The sequence below is a fragment of the Danio rerio genome, chromosome 4 (assembly GCF_052040795.2).
Source record: "Danio rerio strain M-AB ecotype USA chromosome 4, GRCz13ab, whole genome shotgun sequence".
In the NCBI taxonomy this organism is placed as follows: domain Eukaryota; kingdom Metazoa; phylum Chordata; class Actinopteri; order Cypriniformes; family Danionidae; genus Danio; species Danio rerio.
In genome coordinates this window covers 65,333,026-65,347,796 of record NC_141024.2, presented here as the reverse complement: position 1 = coordinate 65,347,796, position 14,771 = coordinate 65,333,026, and the positions used below count along the sequence as shown (strand labels likewise).

General features: G+C 42.7%; 1 protein-coding gene across 2 annotated transcripts in view; it reads left to right on the top strand.

Moving 5' to 3' along the window:
- The first annotated feature begins 2,764 nt into the window (after nucleotides 1-2,764).
- Nucleotides 2,765-14,771, top strand: part of si:ch211-226o13.1 — a 34,858-nt gene continuing 22,851 nt past the window's right edge. For both annotated transcript variants that reach the window (XM_088649647.1, NM_001445231.1), the window contains exons 1-2: nucleotides 2,765-2,839; nucleotides 7,888-7,982. In XM_088649647.1, the coding sequence (XP_088505773.1) occupies nucleotides 7,933-7,982 (50 nt within the window). In that variant the 5' untranslated portion in view covers nucleotides 2,765-2,839; nucleotides 7,888-7,932. The remainder of the gene's footprint in view (nucleotides 2,840-7,887; nucleotides 7,983-14,771) is intronic.

Below are 14,771 nucleotides of genomic sequence, written 5' to 3'. Positions count from 1 at the left end.
GTGTGCATTAATTGCAGCCGATTTTAAAGCTCCATCAGTCACTAAAGACACTGATAATATAAAATTTGTCCAAAGTATAAGTGTGCAGGTACAACTTAATTTTCTATCCTTAATCTTGGTGTTTCAACTATTAAACTCATTACTGCTTCCACTTACCAGCTCATCACACACCCCACCTCATCACTATGTTGAGGCTAAATGGCTGATTTTCAGGAAGTAATGATTCAAGTGTATAACACAAATATAGTAAAAAAAAAACTATAAAGCAAATGTTGCTAAACACAATGTTTATTTTTATTATATTTGTATTATAAAATAGAATCATTACTGGGCACTACATTGTTACTTGCTGGAGGACAAAAGATACCCTTTTCTGCCTTATACGATGACACGTACCTGCAGCCTGACCCAGAGAAAATCTCAGTGACCCAAGCAGACAAAACAGATGGAAGAGTGCTAAAAATATATAATTAGTTAAAAAACTATGTTTAATCAAATAGTTTGTTCTGTTCATTTCTGCATTTCCTGAAATAAAACGAATGATTTTGTACACTGCTTTATACACACTCCTTTCAACGTGTAACATATTTTTCATACACATTTCTCACCTTAAGTTGATGCTCATGTGACTTTATCTTTGAAGATGGACCTTATACAGCTACTTTAGAATTTAAATATGTAGATAAAAGATTTTGTGATCCAAGAGTAATATTCAAATATGGAAAAGTGCAGAAAATTCTTACACTGCTTGTTAGTTGAGGCAGAAGGAACTTCGTCTGCATGCAAAATAAAAAGAACCTAAAGCTATCTGACAACAATCACAACAGTGACAGAGTGTGTGGTTTAAGTCAAAAACTCAACCACTGAAAAGCCTTTATTATAGGACACAGCAGTTAGACAGGCCTCTTTCTATTAGCTGCATGTCAGAAAGAATATTCTAGAGTGTTAAATAAAGAGCTCCAGTAATTAAATATTACCTTTTATGATAATGTTTCTGTGTTTAATGACTTTGGACAGAGTTCTAGCTCCAGAAAGATTACAATTTCTATAAGCCTTTCATTTACAGTTTGTTACACATGAGAGTATTATTAGTGCAGTGACACAACAGGACAACTCCTGAGCCTAGTCATATTAACTTAAAATATTGTAATTATATAATTATATATATTATATAAAATAGACATATACGTTATTGGTAGTAATGTATAATCTAATTTCAATTTTGCATTTTATTTAAAATGTTTCACGTTTATATTACTTTACTGATTCAATTTACTCTAACATTGCAGAAAACACATTATGTTTTCCAATCACACTAACAATAACACTAACCTGCTTCTTTTTAAAGGATAAAAATTGAGTAAAAAGTGTACTTAAAAAAGAGGCACCAGTTCCAGCTGCCACAAAAAGGCAATGGACACAGAATAAAATAGCTTGCGTCAAAAAGACAGAGAATCAGGGATAACAGCAACAAACATTTTAAAAGAAGAAGGGATAGACCTTGTTGAACTCATGAAATGCACAGACATACGTTCAACATGTGTCTACATCAAGGATCAGTCTTGCAGTTGTTCATTCTTTCATTCATTCATTTTCTTGTCTGTTTAGTCCCTTTATTAATCCGGGGTCGCCGCAGCGGAATGAACCGCCAACTTATCCAGCAAGTTTTTACGCAGCGGATGCCCTTCCAGCCGCAACCCATATCTGGGAAACATCCACACACACATTCACACACACTCATACACTACGGACAAATTAGTCTACCCAATTCACCTGTAACGCTTGTCTTTGAACTGTTGGGGAAACCGGAGCACCCGGAGGAAACCCACGCGAAGGCATGGAGAACATTACACAGAAACACACAAACTCCACACAGAAACGCCAACTGAGCCAAGGTTCGAACCAGCAAACCTATTATTCCTATTATTTCTTGCTGTGAGGCGACAGCACTACCTACTGCACCACTGCCTCACCTCTTGCAGTATTTTTATTTTTTTGCATCCAACGAAACAGATGGGAGTTGAATTAAAATAGATAGCTGGATTCACATTTTAATAAATTATATAAAAAAGTATAGAAATGAAAGGTAAAATGCAAATGCATAATTTAAATGGTTTATAGTAATGGTTGATTTCTATAATTGTTTATAATCTATTCGTATACTTTTATGTATTTCTGTATTTATTAAGTTTTTGCTTGTTTGTTGTATTGTTTATCTGTTAGAACTCATACTGTATTGCTAACAGCAAGTGACAGAATTTCTTTCTTTCATTCCAATTACAGCAAATAACTCCTGCAGGAATTATAAAATCCTGCAGGATTTGTCACTTGCTTGGATCCACTGTGAAATCTGTAAGAAATTCCTGCACATATCGTCAATGTGTCCTACAGGATTTTATAATTCCTGCAGTACTGCAGCTATCCTGCAGGGGGAAAAATAAATCCTTCAGGATTCCTGTAAAAAGTACTGCATGATTCTAAAACCTGTAGAGTTGCCTGCACATTGTCATTTTGTCCTGCAGGATTTCATAATTCCTACAGGATACCAGCAGGTTCCTGCAGAAAAAAATAAAGAGAACACAAGGACAGAATAAACTCAATGAATGTATCCTCACTTTATGTAGGAACTGAAATACCTTAGGTAATTTAAGAAGGCAGCGAAAGCAGTCATTTTATATTCAGGGAAATCCACATTGAAGGACTGATGTTACTTTCTCCAATACAGCAGGTGGCGGTGTGCAGTTTTACTCTGCTCTCTGACTCAACGCACAGCCAGAAGAAGAAGAGGTGCGCAGCGTCTAAACTTTCTGCTCCACATCCAGCGTTAATACTGCTTTAGGTAAAGTCACGCATGTAACCCTCTGCATGTCATTTGATTGAATGTAAATCCCGCATGTCCTTATCTACTCTGTTCAGAGTGTTTGTGACGGATGTTTTTACTGAACTGACCGTAGACTGATTGAAAGATGAAATGAAAGAGATGAAATCTGTGATCAGGAGTCATAGTTCAGTAAATCAAAGTTCTCCAATATATTTCATATGTTTTTCAATATGAACATGTTTGCTGAATCTAGCATTTTAACATGCTTTACAGCACTGCTCGACGCTGATCACTTGTAATGTCTGCGCGAGTGTGCGTTAACGATCGCGTGCATGAGCGACCTGGGCGTTCCCGAGAGAGTATTTCACGGAACAGCGCCCCCTGGTCACAATTTTCGGCACAACATAACCCTTCAGAAACGAAAGTGAAAAAGCTTGTTGTCACAGTTTTAAACAGACAGAATCCATAGTTTACCTACAATAGCTTTATATCTTTAATGTCCTGACAGAACCTGTATTGCTGAGTTCACTGCATGATTTTCAAAGTAGTCGTGTCACCGATGTTTTGGTAAAGTTAGTTTTATATTCGCAAATTTGTTTATTTAGACGTCTCTATATTGTTTACCATGTTACTTTGAATATTCGATCGGATTTAGCATGCAAGTATGACTTGAAAACAACATTACACTGATTATTTGACTGTGAGCAATGTTGTACTTTGATAGTCATTGGCTGCTAATAAGATTTCGCTATTTAGAGTTTCCAAATAATTATTTCATGAAATTATATTATTAAGGGCAAAGTCCGAATGTGCAAATATAAAACCAACTTTACCTCTATTGTTTTCACACTGCATGACAGTCTGGGCTTTGTTGCTGCTTTGTTTACACTGCCAGATGGACAGGGGCTTTCACACTGTATCACAGACAACTTTGTTTTAAACGAAACAACCAAAAACACGTAGTATATATTTGTTTATTAACTACATAAGAAGTAAAAGCATAATAGAGTAGAAAATCTACATATTTGTTCACCTGGATTTGAGGGGAATTAGCAATTTATCCTCAATTTTTTTTTTTTGACCCGATTGTAATATTGCTCACATGACACGTCAAACAGACACAGGTGCTCCTGCCAAATTTACATTAGTTTTTCCTCCATTTCTTGGGTCCAAATAAACTGAAAATGAGCGCATTTAACTTCTCTCTGATGTAATTTTCAGTTAAAACTCATTTCACCTGGCATGACAGCTCCAAATATTCAGCATGCCAAATATCTCACAGGTGTCTGTGATTCATTAGCGATTCTCTCAGATGGCGTCTTTGATAGTTCACATTGTGTGATTGTTATGCCGAGTTCAGACTGCATGATTTTCAAAGTAGTCATGTCACAGATGTTTTCACACTGCATGACTATCTGGGCTAGCGTTTCGTCGCTGCTTTGTTTACACTGCAAGATGGATCAGCGACAGGGGCTTTCACGTTGCAAGATTTTACTATTGGAAGAATCACCAACAACTCCATCCAAAATACGTCTCACAGCCAAAAACATGTAGTATATCTTTTGTTATTAACTACATAATGAGAAAGAAGCCTTTAATGGGGTAGAACATGTCCATGTTTGCTCACCTGGGTTTAAAGGGAATTAGCCATTTCTCCTCAACGTTGATGATAAACTACTTTCTTTCTGTATGAAACGTCAAACAGACACGGTTGCTCCTGAGTCCGGTCAAACCTCCATTAGTTTTTCCTCCATTTCGTGGGTCCAAATAAACCGAAAAAGAGCGCTTTTAACTTCTCCCCAGCCTCCCGCTGGCCTGCAGCAGGTATACACACACACACAAGTGAATGCTGCTCTCTCGTTGGCTGTAGGTGATCGCTGATGTTATTTTCAGTCAAAACTCAATTCACATGGCATGATTTGAATCGCGTCTTAGATCGCGTCTTTGAAAGTTCATACTGTGTGATTGTCTTGTCACTCACGTGCACGAGCAGTGATTTGCCTGTGATTTCAGGCATTTGTCGGCGATTTCTCAAAACTTGTCGGCGAGCCAAAATCCGGGCTAAAATCACGCAGTCTGAACTAGGCTTGGGCGGTTTTGCGGTATTATGGTATACCGCGGGATCTAAAAATAGCAACGGTGTGAGTTTCAATACCGTTATACCGTCATAAAATATTAAATATCCTTTATTTAATGCCTACAAAAACGTATGTGTGGTTGTCATCACGGGACAGTGTGGAGGAGAGAGAGAGAGAGGAAGAGGGAGGGTGAAAGGGAGGGTGAGAGGGAAGAGGGAGGGTGAAAGGGAGGGTGAGAGGGAAGGGGGAGAGGGACAGGGAGAGGTGACGTGACAAGTTGCGCTCCAAAGTGTCCTGCTGTTTGGCAGTTTCGACTGAACAGAAGGGAGACGTGGTTAATATGAACTAGAGGTCTGCATTAGAGCTGAAGATCTTTGCCCGAACCCGGCGAGACCCGAAAAAATCCAAATCCCTGCATTAAAATCCATCCCTGCAAAGGTGAAACAAATGATGAATAAGTAGTAAAAAAGCGAATTATTACGGCGGTCAAGTCAGTCACTAGCTCAGAAGGAACGGTTATTCCAGCCGCAGGTGTTTCGCGGTCGCTCATACACTGCGTATTACGGTAGAGCCCTAAACCGCAAGCTGACAGGTAAAATGATGAGGCAATTCGCTACACTGAAACTGCTGTCATGGAAAATTAAATGGATGTTCCTGACTGGTAGAAAATTAACAAACAATCCTACCCAAAACTTGAAAAATCAGCCAGATCAGAACTCTGCATCTCGGCCTATAGCCGCAGGAAAGGATGTTCAGTTCTGCTGGACCCCGTGAGCTCAGGACTGCGCTAAAGCCAGTGGATTTAATAATGTTCCTCCACAAACACACGTAGCCTAATCTTGGTGAGTAAAGGGTTTTTCAATTATAAATAAATATTAATTAAACCATATAACCATAATGTAGACAGAGTATACAGGCTAATGGTGGCATTATTCTTTTAATATTCCAACACAATCTCACAGCAATTCGTAACTTTTTGGCTAATTCGTATGAATTCGTACGATCTAATTAGTACAATTTAGTACGATTTGCTTATCCCCCAATGACGGTTGGGGTTAGAGGTGGGGTTAGGTGCCACGCCTCCTTTTTAAAATTGTACCATTTCGTACGACTGAACTCGTACGAATTCGTACGAATTAGCCACTAAACTGGCAAAACGTAAAATACTTACGTTTTCTCGTGAGATCAGGCTGAATATTCAGCTTCACGGCCGCCCTAATGCCAGATTGTGAAGAGAAGAGGCGTAACACATCTTGCACAGCACAGCCTTTATCTTAATTTTGTTATTGCCAAAATACCCGTCATCATTTAGAGTTTATTTTAATTTGATTTGTTAAGCAAGATTTCTTTTCATTGGTGTGTTGGCCAATTTAATGGCTAAGGGTATGTACCTAGACCTATATAGAGTGCTGAGATGTTACGATGTTACAGAGGACTTATTTTATTTCTTTGTTCCAACTTTCAAGTGGCCTATAGTCTATGTTTGTTACGAATAAATGATGTTAAAACATATCAATGACTTATTCTTGAAAAAATGCAATAGAGCTGTGTCCATGAGCACATTTGAATAATGTCGGGCTGTAAACGGGTTCGGGCTTTATAAAGCTGTCAATCAAAATGTACCTGTCGGACTCGGGACCTATCGGGTATAATTTTTATGGCCCGATTGCAGCTCTCTGCATTCCCGCTGCAGTAACGACGGAGCCGGCCAGATTTCTTACGGTGTGGGAGTACATTTCTGAAAAATCGCGGGAGAGATGTGTGTATGTTTGTGTAAGAGAGAGAGAGAGAGGTGCTGTGCGGCTCTCCCCCCCCCCTCTCTCTCTCTCTCTCTCCCTCTCCCTCTCTCTCTCTCTCCTCTCTGACCGCAAGCCTAAGGTCGCATAGAAGGTATTCAGTTTCTGAATGTTTTAGGGTGCTTTCACACCTTTGAATCGATTCAGTTGTTCCGAAACAGAGATTAAAATTGTTACATTGTTGCTCTTTGCTCTTGGAGCGGTTCGCTTTCACACTGCAAAGTTTCTAATCGGACCAAAAGAGCTAAAACAAGTCACGTAAACTCTCTTCACATTGGTCAGAGTGTCAGGGTTTATTTTGCAGCGTCCCGCTCAGCTGTCAGGAGAGGTGGTGATTGACAGGGTGCGCGCGCGTGACGTGTCTGGGGAGAGACACGGTGGGGAGGGGTGAGAAGGGTGCGCGACGATGCCTATTTGAGGACTGGGAGAGAGACGCGAGATTACCGGGAGATCATCACTCGTTTGCGGGCATCCGGAGACTCGCGAAACTTCCCGCCCTACTCATAATTCTCTCTTCATATAGCCGTAAGCCTATTACATATCCATAAAACACTGTGATATAACCGCGCTCGGATCGGATCGCTTTCTCACTGCAATCGAACCGCTCCAGGGTTCGTTTCAATCGAGCCGAGACCACCTCATTCAAGCGATCTCAGAGCGATTACTTTGGCGCGGAACAGAGCGCGATTGCCCTGTTCACATATGCCAATCGAACCGCGCTAACTGGGCAAATGAGATACGTTCCGAAACAAAAGTGTAGGTGTGAAAGCACCCTTAGGCTCAAGCCAACAGTTTGGTGACGCTGTCTGAGCCTTACGTCATAATTTTTTTTATTACGCCGGTAATACCGGATACCGGGGTAAAATATGGAGGCGGTTTGACGGTATCAAAATTTGGATACCGCCCAAGCCTAGTCTGAACTAGGCATTACTTGCGTGCACAAGCACTGATTTGCCTGTGATTTTAGGCATTTGTCTGCGAGTCAGAATCGGGGCTAAAATCATACAGTCTGAACTTGGCATAAGGTTTATGTGAATCTGTATGTATGATTATATTTTATTCCTAATCAAACGGATGATGGCTGTGATTCTATTGATTGTTTACTTGTGATGTGTTTCCTGCTGATCTATTCCTGCATTCAGCTGAATTTTGAAGGCTGATCAATGACTGGAGATCTGTGATTGTTCATCAGTTTCTTCTAGAGTTTCTGCTGGAGATCAAACTTTTCAGATCCATCATGGAGGACACGCACACTTCTGGAGATCTGGATTTGTTTACATCATGCAGGTATTTCGTCTAGACACTACATTTCATATGATTATTTTTTACAAGATATTATATTTACTCTCTATTAATCTGTCAGAATATATATATATATATATATATATATATATATATATATATATATATTGTTGGGTTGTTAGGTTAGGATTGTATTCTGAGGAGGTTCTAATTTCTCTAGCCTTGCCCTTGGGGTGTCGATCAGAACACAGGAGTGGATCAGGCAGTTAAGGTCAATCAAACTGGTTTATTGAACACTGAAGAGGTGTGTGTATAGGCGTGTGTGTGGTTCTACAATGAAATAGAAATAATAAAATAGTCAGTATAACATAATTAGACATCTAGATCACAAATAACATTCACCATATATAATCACAGTACAATATTATAATATATGCATCAAGTACAACGCTTCATCGAGCCGAGCAGTAAACGTGATGTAATGGTTTCACTTTCGCTATGCAGTACAATCAGCATGTCAAAACCGAAAGTACTCAAAACTGGCAATAAGCCCAGAAAATGACTTCTTAAAACACTTGTCATGAGTAAATCCCATTGTAATAGCATGATAACATAAACAAGCATGTATAGAACATAATTTACATATAATTAGCGATCTTATGATCATAAACTCGTGCGAGAGCACGTGAATGCGCCGAACGCGCCGGATGAACTTAACCCCGTCATTTCTGAATGTCCCGCTAATAGCGTATAAACGCCAAATCACTCGATCATTAGTTACTGAAATGAGAACGACTGTCCTTTAGATCAGAATGTGTACTCACAGTTTGTTATAGACGCACACAATTACACACAAAGGCACATAGGATGAGGCCATTCCCCATAGCTGCGGGCGCTTCTCTGCATAGCTCTGCTTTGTGCTGCGTCATGAGGATGATAGACAGGTACGTCAAGTCCCGCCTCTCTAACATTGCCGCCCCCAAATTTATTTGTAAATTTGCTCTGTTAAATTTGCCTCAACTTGGTTGTTGTGTTTCTTTACTCCCCATATGATCCTCTTCTTCAGGGATTTCCGGAAGTACAATCAGACAAGATATTGGCCGTGTATATGTCCTGTTTTTTATCTGGATCTCTGCTGTTCTGACATGTCCATCTGCTCCTGGAAATACTCTAGTTACTTTTCCAATTTGCCATAGGGCTCGTGGCAGCTGGGGGTCAACTAGCATAGCTACTGTGCCAGGCTCAATGTCAGGTGTTGATCTTTGCCACTGTCCTCTTGTCTGCAAAGCTGGTAAGTAATGTCTTATGAAAGCAGTCCAGAATCTGTCAGCCAATATCTGGGAATGCCTCCATCTCCGTTTAGTAAGGAGATCAGACTCAGGATATACTACTTGGGGTAAGGAACCATCTGGCCGCCCCATCAGCAGTCAATTGGGAGTGACTGGGTCCAGGTCAGCCAGATCTGCTGAAACATAACCTAAAGGTTTAGAATTCAAGATGGCTTCTACTTCAATCAAAACAGTCTGGAGAACTTCTTCGGACACAGTCTCTGAGCCCAGAGCTGTGCGGAGAGCCATTTTTATTGAACAAATCTCCCTCTTCCATACACCACCAAAGTGGGGAGACGCAGGAGGATTGAAGTGGAAATTGATCCTCTGTTTGGCTAACAAATGCTGTAGGTCTGAACTTAGGGTGCTGAAGGTTTCTCTGAGTTCTGTTTCGCCACCTCGAAAGTTTGTGCCTTGGTCAGAGTATAGTTCTGCAGGCTGGCCACGTCGGCCAATGAACCTTCTCAATGCCATTAGAAAGGCATCACTGGTCATAGAGGTTAGCACTTCTATGTGCACAGCACGGGTGGTGAGACACTTGAACAGGAGGCCCCACCTTTTTTCTGTCCTTCGACCTAATGTCACCATCAATGGGCCAAAACAATCCATGCCTTCTGAATAGAATGCTGGCTTAAACAATCCGAGTCTTGGCGGGGGTAGATCGACTATCTGCTGTGTAGCTGGCTTTGACCTCCATTTACAACAATCAAGGCATGTCCTTTGGTACTTCTTGACTGCCTCCCTACCCCTCAGAATCCACACTCTTCTGCGGAGTTCAGCAAACACTCGCTCTCGTCCCGGGTGAAGGAGTCGAGCATCATAGTCTTTGATAAACAGTTGGGTGTATGGATGATGAGGGTCAAGTACTATGGGAGGAATAGTGGCTGGGTCAAGGACTTCTACTCGTCTCAGACGTCCTCCCACTCGTATAAGTTGGGTTTCTGAGTCAAACTCTGGGGAAAGACATAATAGCCGACTGTTAGAGCGAACTGGTTTATTAGCTTATAGCAGCTAAAAATCCTCAGGAAAACAGTCCATCTGTATCCCTCTCAAAGCCACAGTCTCTGCATCTTTGTAAGCATCAGCTGTGAGGGAATTATCAAGGGCAGCCGTCCCGTGCAACTCCTGTGCAATTGCCTCCACCAGCTCATTCCAGCTTCTGCATTGCTTTCCATCTAAAGTCGTTGGGGTAGTAATAGTAATTCCACAAAATGTTCCTCTCTTAAGTTCAGTTTCATCCACAGCATCCGAAAATTGGGAGTTGGGGTGAGAAGGCCACTTTTCTTGAGGCTGCATTAAAAACTTTGGACCATTATGCCATCTGTTGGGTCCAATAAGGTCTTGCAGGTTCTTGCCTCGAGTCAGGTCGTCGGCAGGATTTTCTTCCGAATTGACATATCTCCATTCTGCACAGTCCGTCAACTCCTGAATCTCCGCCACCCTGGTACCCACAAAGACCTTGTACCTACAGGATTCTGAACATAGCCAGTGGAGGACAATAGTGGAATCAGTCCAGTAAGTAAATTTGTCCAACTTCACAGTGAGCTCATTTACAAGCAACTTTGCTAACTGTGCACCTATCAAAGCAGCACAAAGCTCAAGCCTCAGGATGGACTGCTGCTTTCGTGGAGCTACTCGTGATCGGGCTAGAAGGAAGGCTAGATGAAGTTCTCCCTGATGATCTTCTGTGAGCAGGTAAGCAACAGCTCCATATGCCTTCTCAGAAGCGTCACTAAAGATATGAATTTCTCGTCGCACATCTGAGTGATCCATGTAGTAGGGGTAATAGCATCTAGGTAGTGTCACCTCAGGTAGATATTTTAGTTCTTCTTCCGATTTCATTCATTCCTGTTGAAGTTCACCAGGAAGTTGAGGATCATCCTAGTCCCTGTGCTTGACCCAGAGCTGCTGCACTATCACCTTAGCCCTAGTAGTATATGGAAGGATAACTCCAAGGGGGTCGTACTGACTCGCCAGCACCCAGTAAATGTTACGCATTGTCAGGGCATTGTATGTGATAGGTCGGTGTTTAAAGCCCAGATTGTCTGATTTACAGTGCCAACTCAGGCCTAATGTTGACTCGCGTGGTTCAGCTTTGTCTTGAGAAAGCCATAACTCCAGCTTAGTGGACCTGGCCTCAGGGGGTAGGTGACTGATAACTTCCCCTTTATTACTTGCCCACTGTCGGATGTCTAAACCACCGGAGGTTAGGAGAGCCTGTAACTTGTCCACTAACTGTCGTGCTTCCTGTGCAGAGGGTAGGCTTTGTAGACAGTTGTCTACGTAGAAACACTTGTTTACTGAGAATCTTACATCCTCATCAGGGGTACTGTGCAATGCCACATGTTGCTGTAGGGCGAAGGTCATAGCAGGGGCTACATGTCGTCCCGAAAGGAAGAACTTGCCACTCATATGTGTCTGGCGGTTCCTCTCATCGCAGGTCACGCCACAAGAAGCGCAGGAGTGGCCTGTCCTCAGGCAGTAGCAGGACCTGATGAAACATGCCACGTATATCCCCGCTGATGGCTACACAATGTTCTCTAAATCGCAAGAGGACACCCAGGAGGGAGGGACTTAAGACTGGACCAGGAAGCAAGGAGTCATTTAGGTTCAGTCCCTCATATTCGAAGGAACAGTTGAATACAAGGCGATTTTTCTCATTGTGAGTGATCATGTGAGGGGTGATATACCATTTTTTCTCTAGTGCTTTCCTTCTCCTCATTCTGCAGCTTGATGGCAGCCCCAGCCAGCTCCAACTTCTTTATCTCTGACTTATAAACCTCTGCTCTTTCTGGAGACCGAGTAAGCCGCCGCTCTATTCCCCTGAGATTAGGCATCACAGCATCTTGGGGGGCAGAAAAGAGAGGGAAATCTTTTCTGCGCAATAGAGGTGTTGCATAGCGGAGAATGCCATTAACCTCAACCCGAGTAGTCTTAGTCTCCAAGAGATGAATAGCCTCTCGATCTTCTTTTGAACGTGTTACCTGCTTCTCACAACGATAAGGCATAACATCAATCTGCCAGAGCCTTTCAACATCCTTCCTCACCTGTCGCTCAGCAGGGGTCAGGGACAAGAAGAGGCACTGTTGTGATGACAACTGGTCTTTTAAGTGTCTTATGGGTCCCTGTAACGTCCATCCCAGCCTGGTCTGTATTGCTGCTGGTCCACCAGAGGGGCCCAGGCGGACAGGTGATATGGGAGTGATGAGGTGAGTATTGTCTGCTCCAAATAACAGCAATGGGTGTGCTCCCTCAAAGGGCTGCAGGGGAACGTTCTTTAGATGCTGATACTTCTCCAGGATGCTCAAAGGGTACGAATGGTCTGCTAGTCCTAGACGTTCAGCAGTAAAAGCAGCTGAGATTCTGTATACTTTCTGTGGCTGGGTAACTGGAGAAATCTGGAAAGAGACTGCAGCACCAGTGACAGCTTGCACGTCCTGACGAATAGTGCATAGGGCTAAGCTTTCCACCGGACCATGGATACCAAGTTTTGTGGCAGCAGGGGATAGGAGAATTGTCCTCTCCGATCCATCATCAAGGACAGCGTAGGTATCTAGTGTTTGGTCTTTGTGGCGAAGCAAAACTCTGACTACCTTAAGGAGAACCTTCCTACATCCTGTAGGTTTATCCAGATACAGAGTCTCTGTTGCTGAATTAACCAAACACGATCCTTCAGTCGCTGGTTTGAAGTTAACTTCATGAAGGATCTGTAGGTGCCTACCTTTACAAATACTGCATGGCTTTTTTAGGGTGCACTTTGCTGCCTGGTGTGTCCTCCCACAGCGCCAGCAGCGGTGATTTGTTTGAATCCATTCTGCGATCTGCTGTTTGTTAAAGGACTTGAATGTAGGGCATTGACTGAGGTAATGGTCTGTTTTGTCACAGTATGGGCAGAAAGCTTTGATTTGTGTTTGGAGGATACCTGAGCTGGCTGGGGGGACTATGCTGGGTACATTAGGTAGTTTAGGAGGGCCCTCCTCGGCTCCATGGAGTATTGTAGCTGACCGCCCAGGAAGGTTTATTACTCTTCCTTTCTCAGTCCTCTGCTCCACCCTGCGCCTGCGTTCTACAACATAATTCTCAGTGCTCTGACACCAGGCCTCATATTGCAGCCATTCTGAGAAATCCAGGAGGTTATACACTGCACCAGGTCGACGAAACATGTGTCTCCTGAACTCAGATGTCATTTCAGGAGGTAGTTTGCATAACAGTCTTTCCACATGTGACCCACATCTCAATTCAGCCTGACCATCATGGCCTAAAGTCTCCAACATACCAACAAGGGATCTAATTTGTAAGGCAAACTTATCAAAGGCTGCGGTATCGCCTCGTCGAATGTCAGGCGCATCCATCACTCTAGCTATCCGACGTAGGGCTAACTTGTAAGGTTGCCCAAACCTCTCAGTCAATGCTGCCATTGTGTCACTATAAGGGAACGGTGAGTTAAGGTAGGAGTCAGCTACCAGGCGGGCTTCATCTAATCTTAGATGATCCAGCAATATCTGATAACGGAACAGTTCAGTAGTATCAGGCGTTAACAGGTTCTCAAGAGCAATCTTTAGTCTGGTGAACTCACTAGGATCCCCTGTAACGAAGTCTGGAATGTTTGGGGTGGGACCACGATAAGTGCTTTCCCTCTCATCAGGATGCAGAGTGGATGCTCTGAACAAAGATGTCTGGTTTTTAGGTCTTCTTGGCTCATTACTGTGGTAAGGTTGAGGCATATCAGCAACGTTATGAGGTTTGAATGTTCGCTCAGAATGCCAGTTGTGCTCATGAGTGGGGGCTCTGGAATCCGTGGGGGGAGGAGCCAATTGGCATGAATTTCTATGGACAGATTCAACTTGATAGTGAGCAGAAGAAGTATCATGGTGAGCAGGAGTCTTAAATGACTCTGGGACGCCTCGTTTAGCTGCCATTCCGGTCTGTATTTCGTCCCTCATCAAGTGAAGCTGGTTAAGCATCTTACCCAGAAAATCTACGAGTACATGTTCAGTCTGTGGCTCTTTCACTGGGTGGCTAGGCATAGCAGAATGACCTCTTTGCTCCACAGCCTGCCTTCAGGTAAGTACTGAGTTATCACCTTCTCTATGAAAAATCAGATCTGAACTTAATGGAGCAGCGACAGTATTATGCAACTGAAATGACTGACTGGTATTTAGTGCATGGGAAGATGGCATTGGAAGAGACTCCAAGTGGTGCTTAGTCTGAGCAGGCCTATGTTAGGGGCTTAAGCATGTTTGTGGTGATAACTGATACTCTGTTTCTTCCCAGGGCCTGTGAAATGGTGAAGATACAGCAGACGGAACAGTAGGTATATTAACTCCAGACTGTAAAGGTGCTCCCATCCGTTGTCTGTCATAGGAATACTCTTTATTAACAGCAGTGGGTGGCCACTCATCCACCACATGTAATGAATACTGACTCACAGGACTGCTGGCACGGTCAGACGGGGCAGGGGAAATTTGTGCAGCATTTGATGGACCATATCTCCATAATTGTTCTG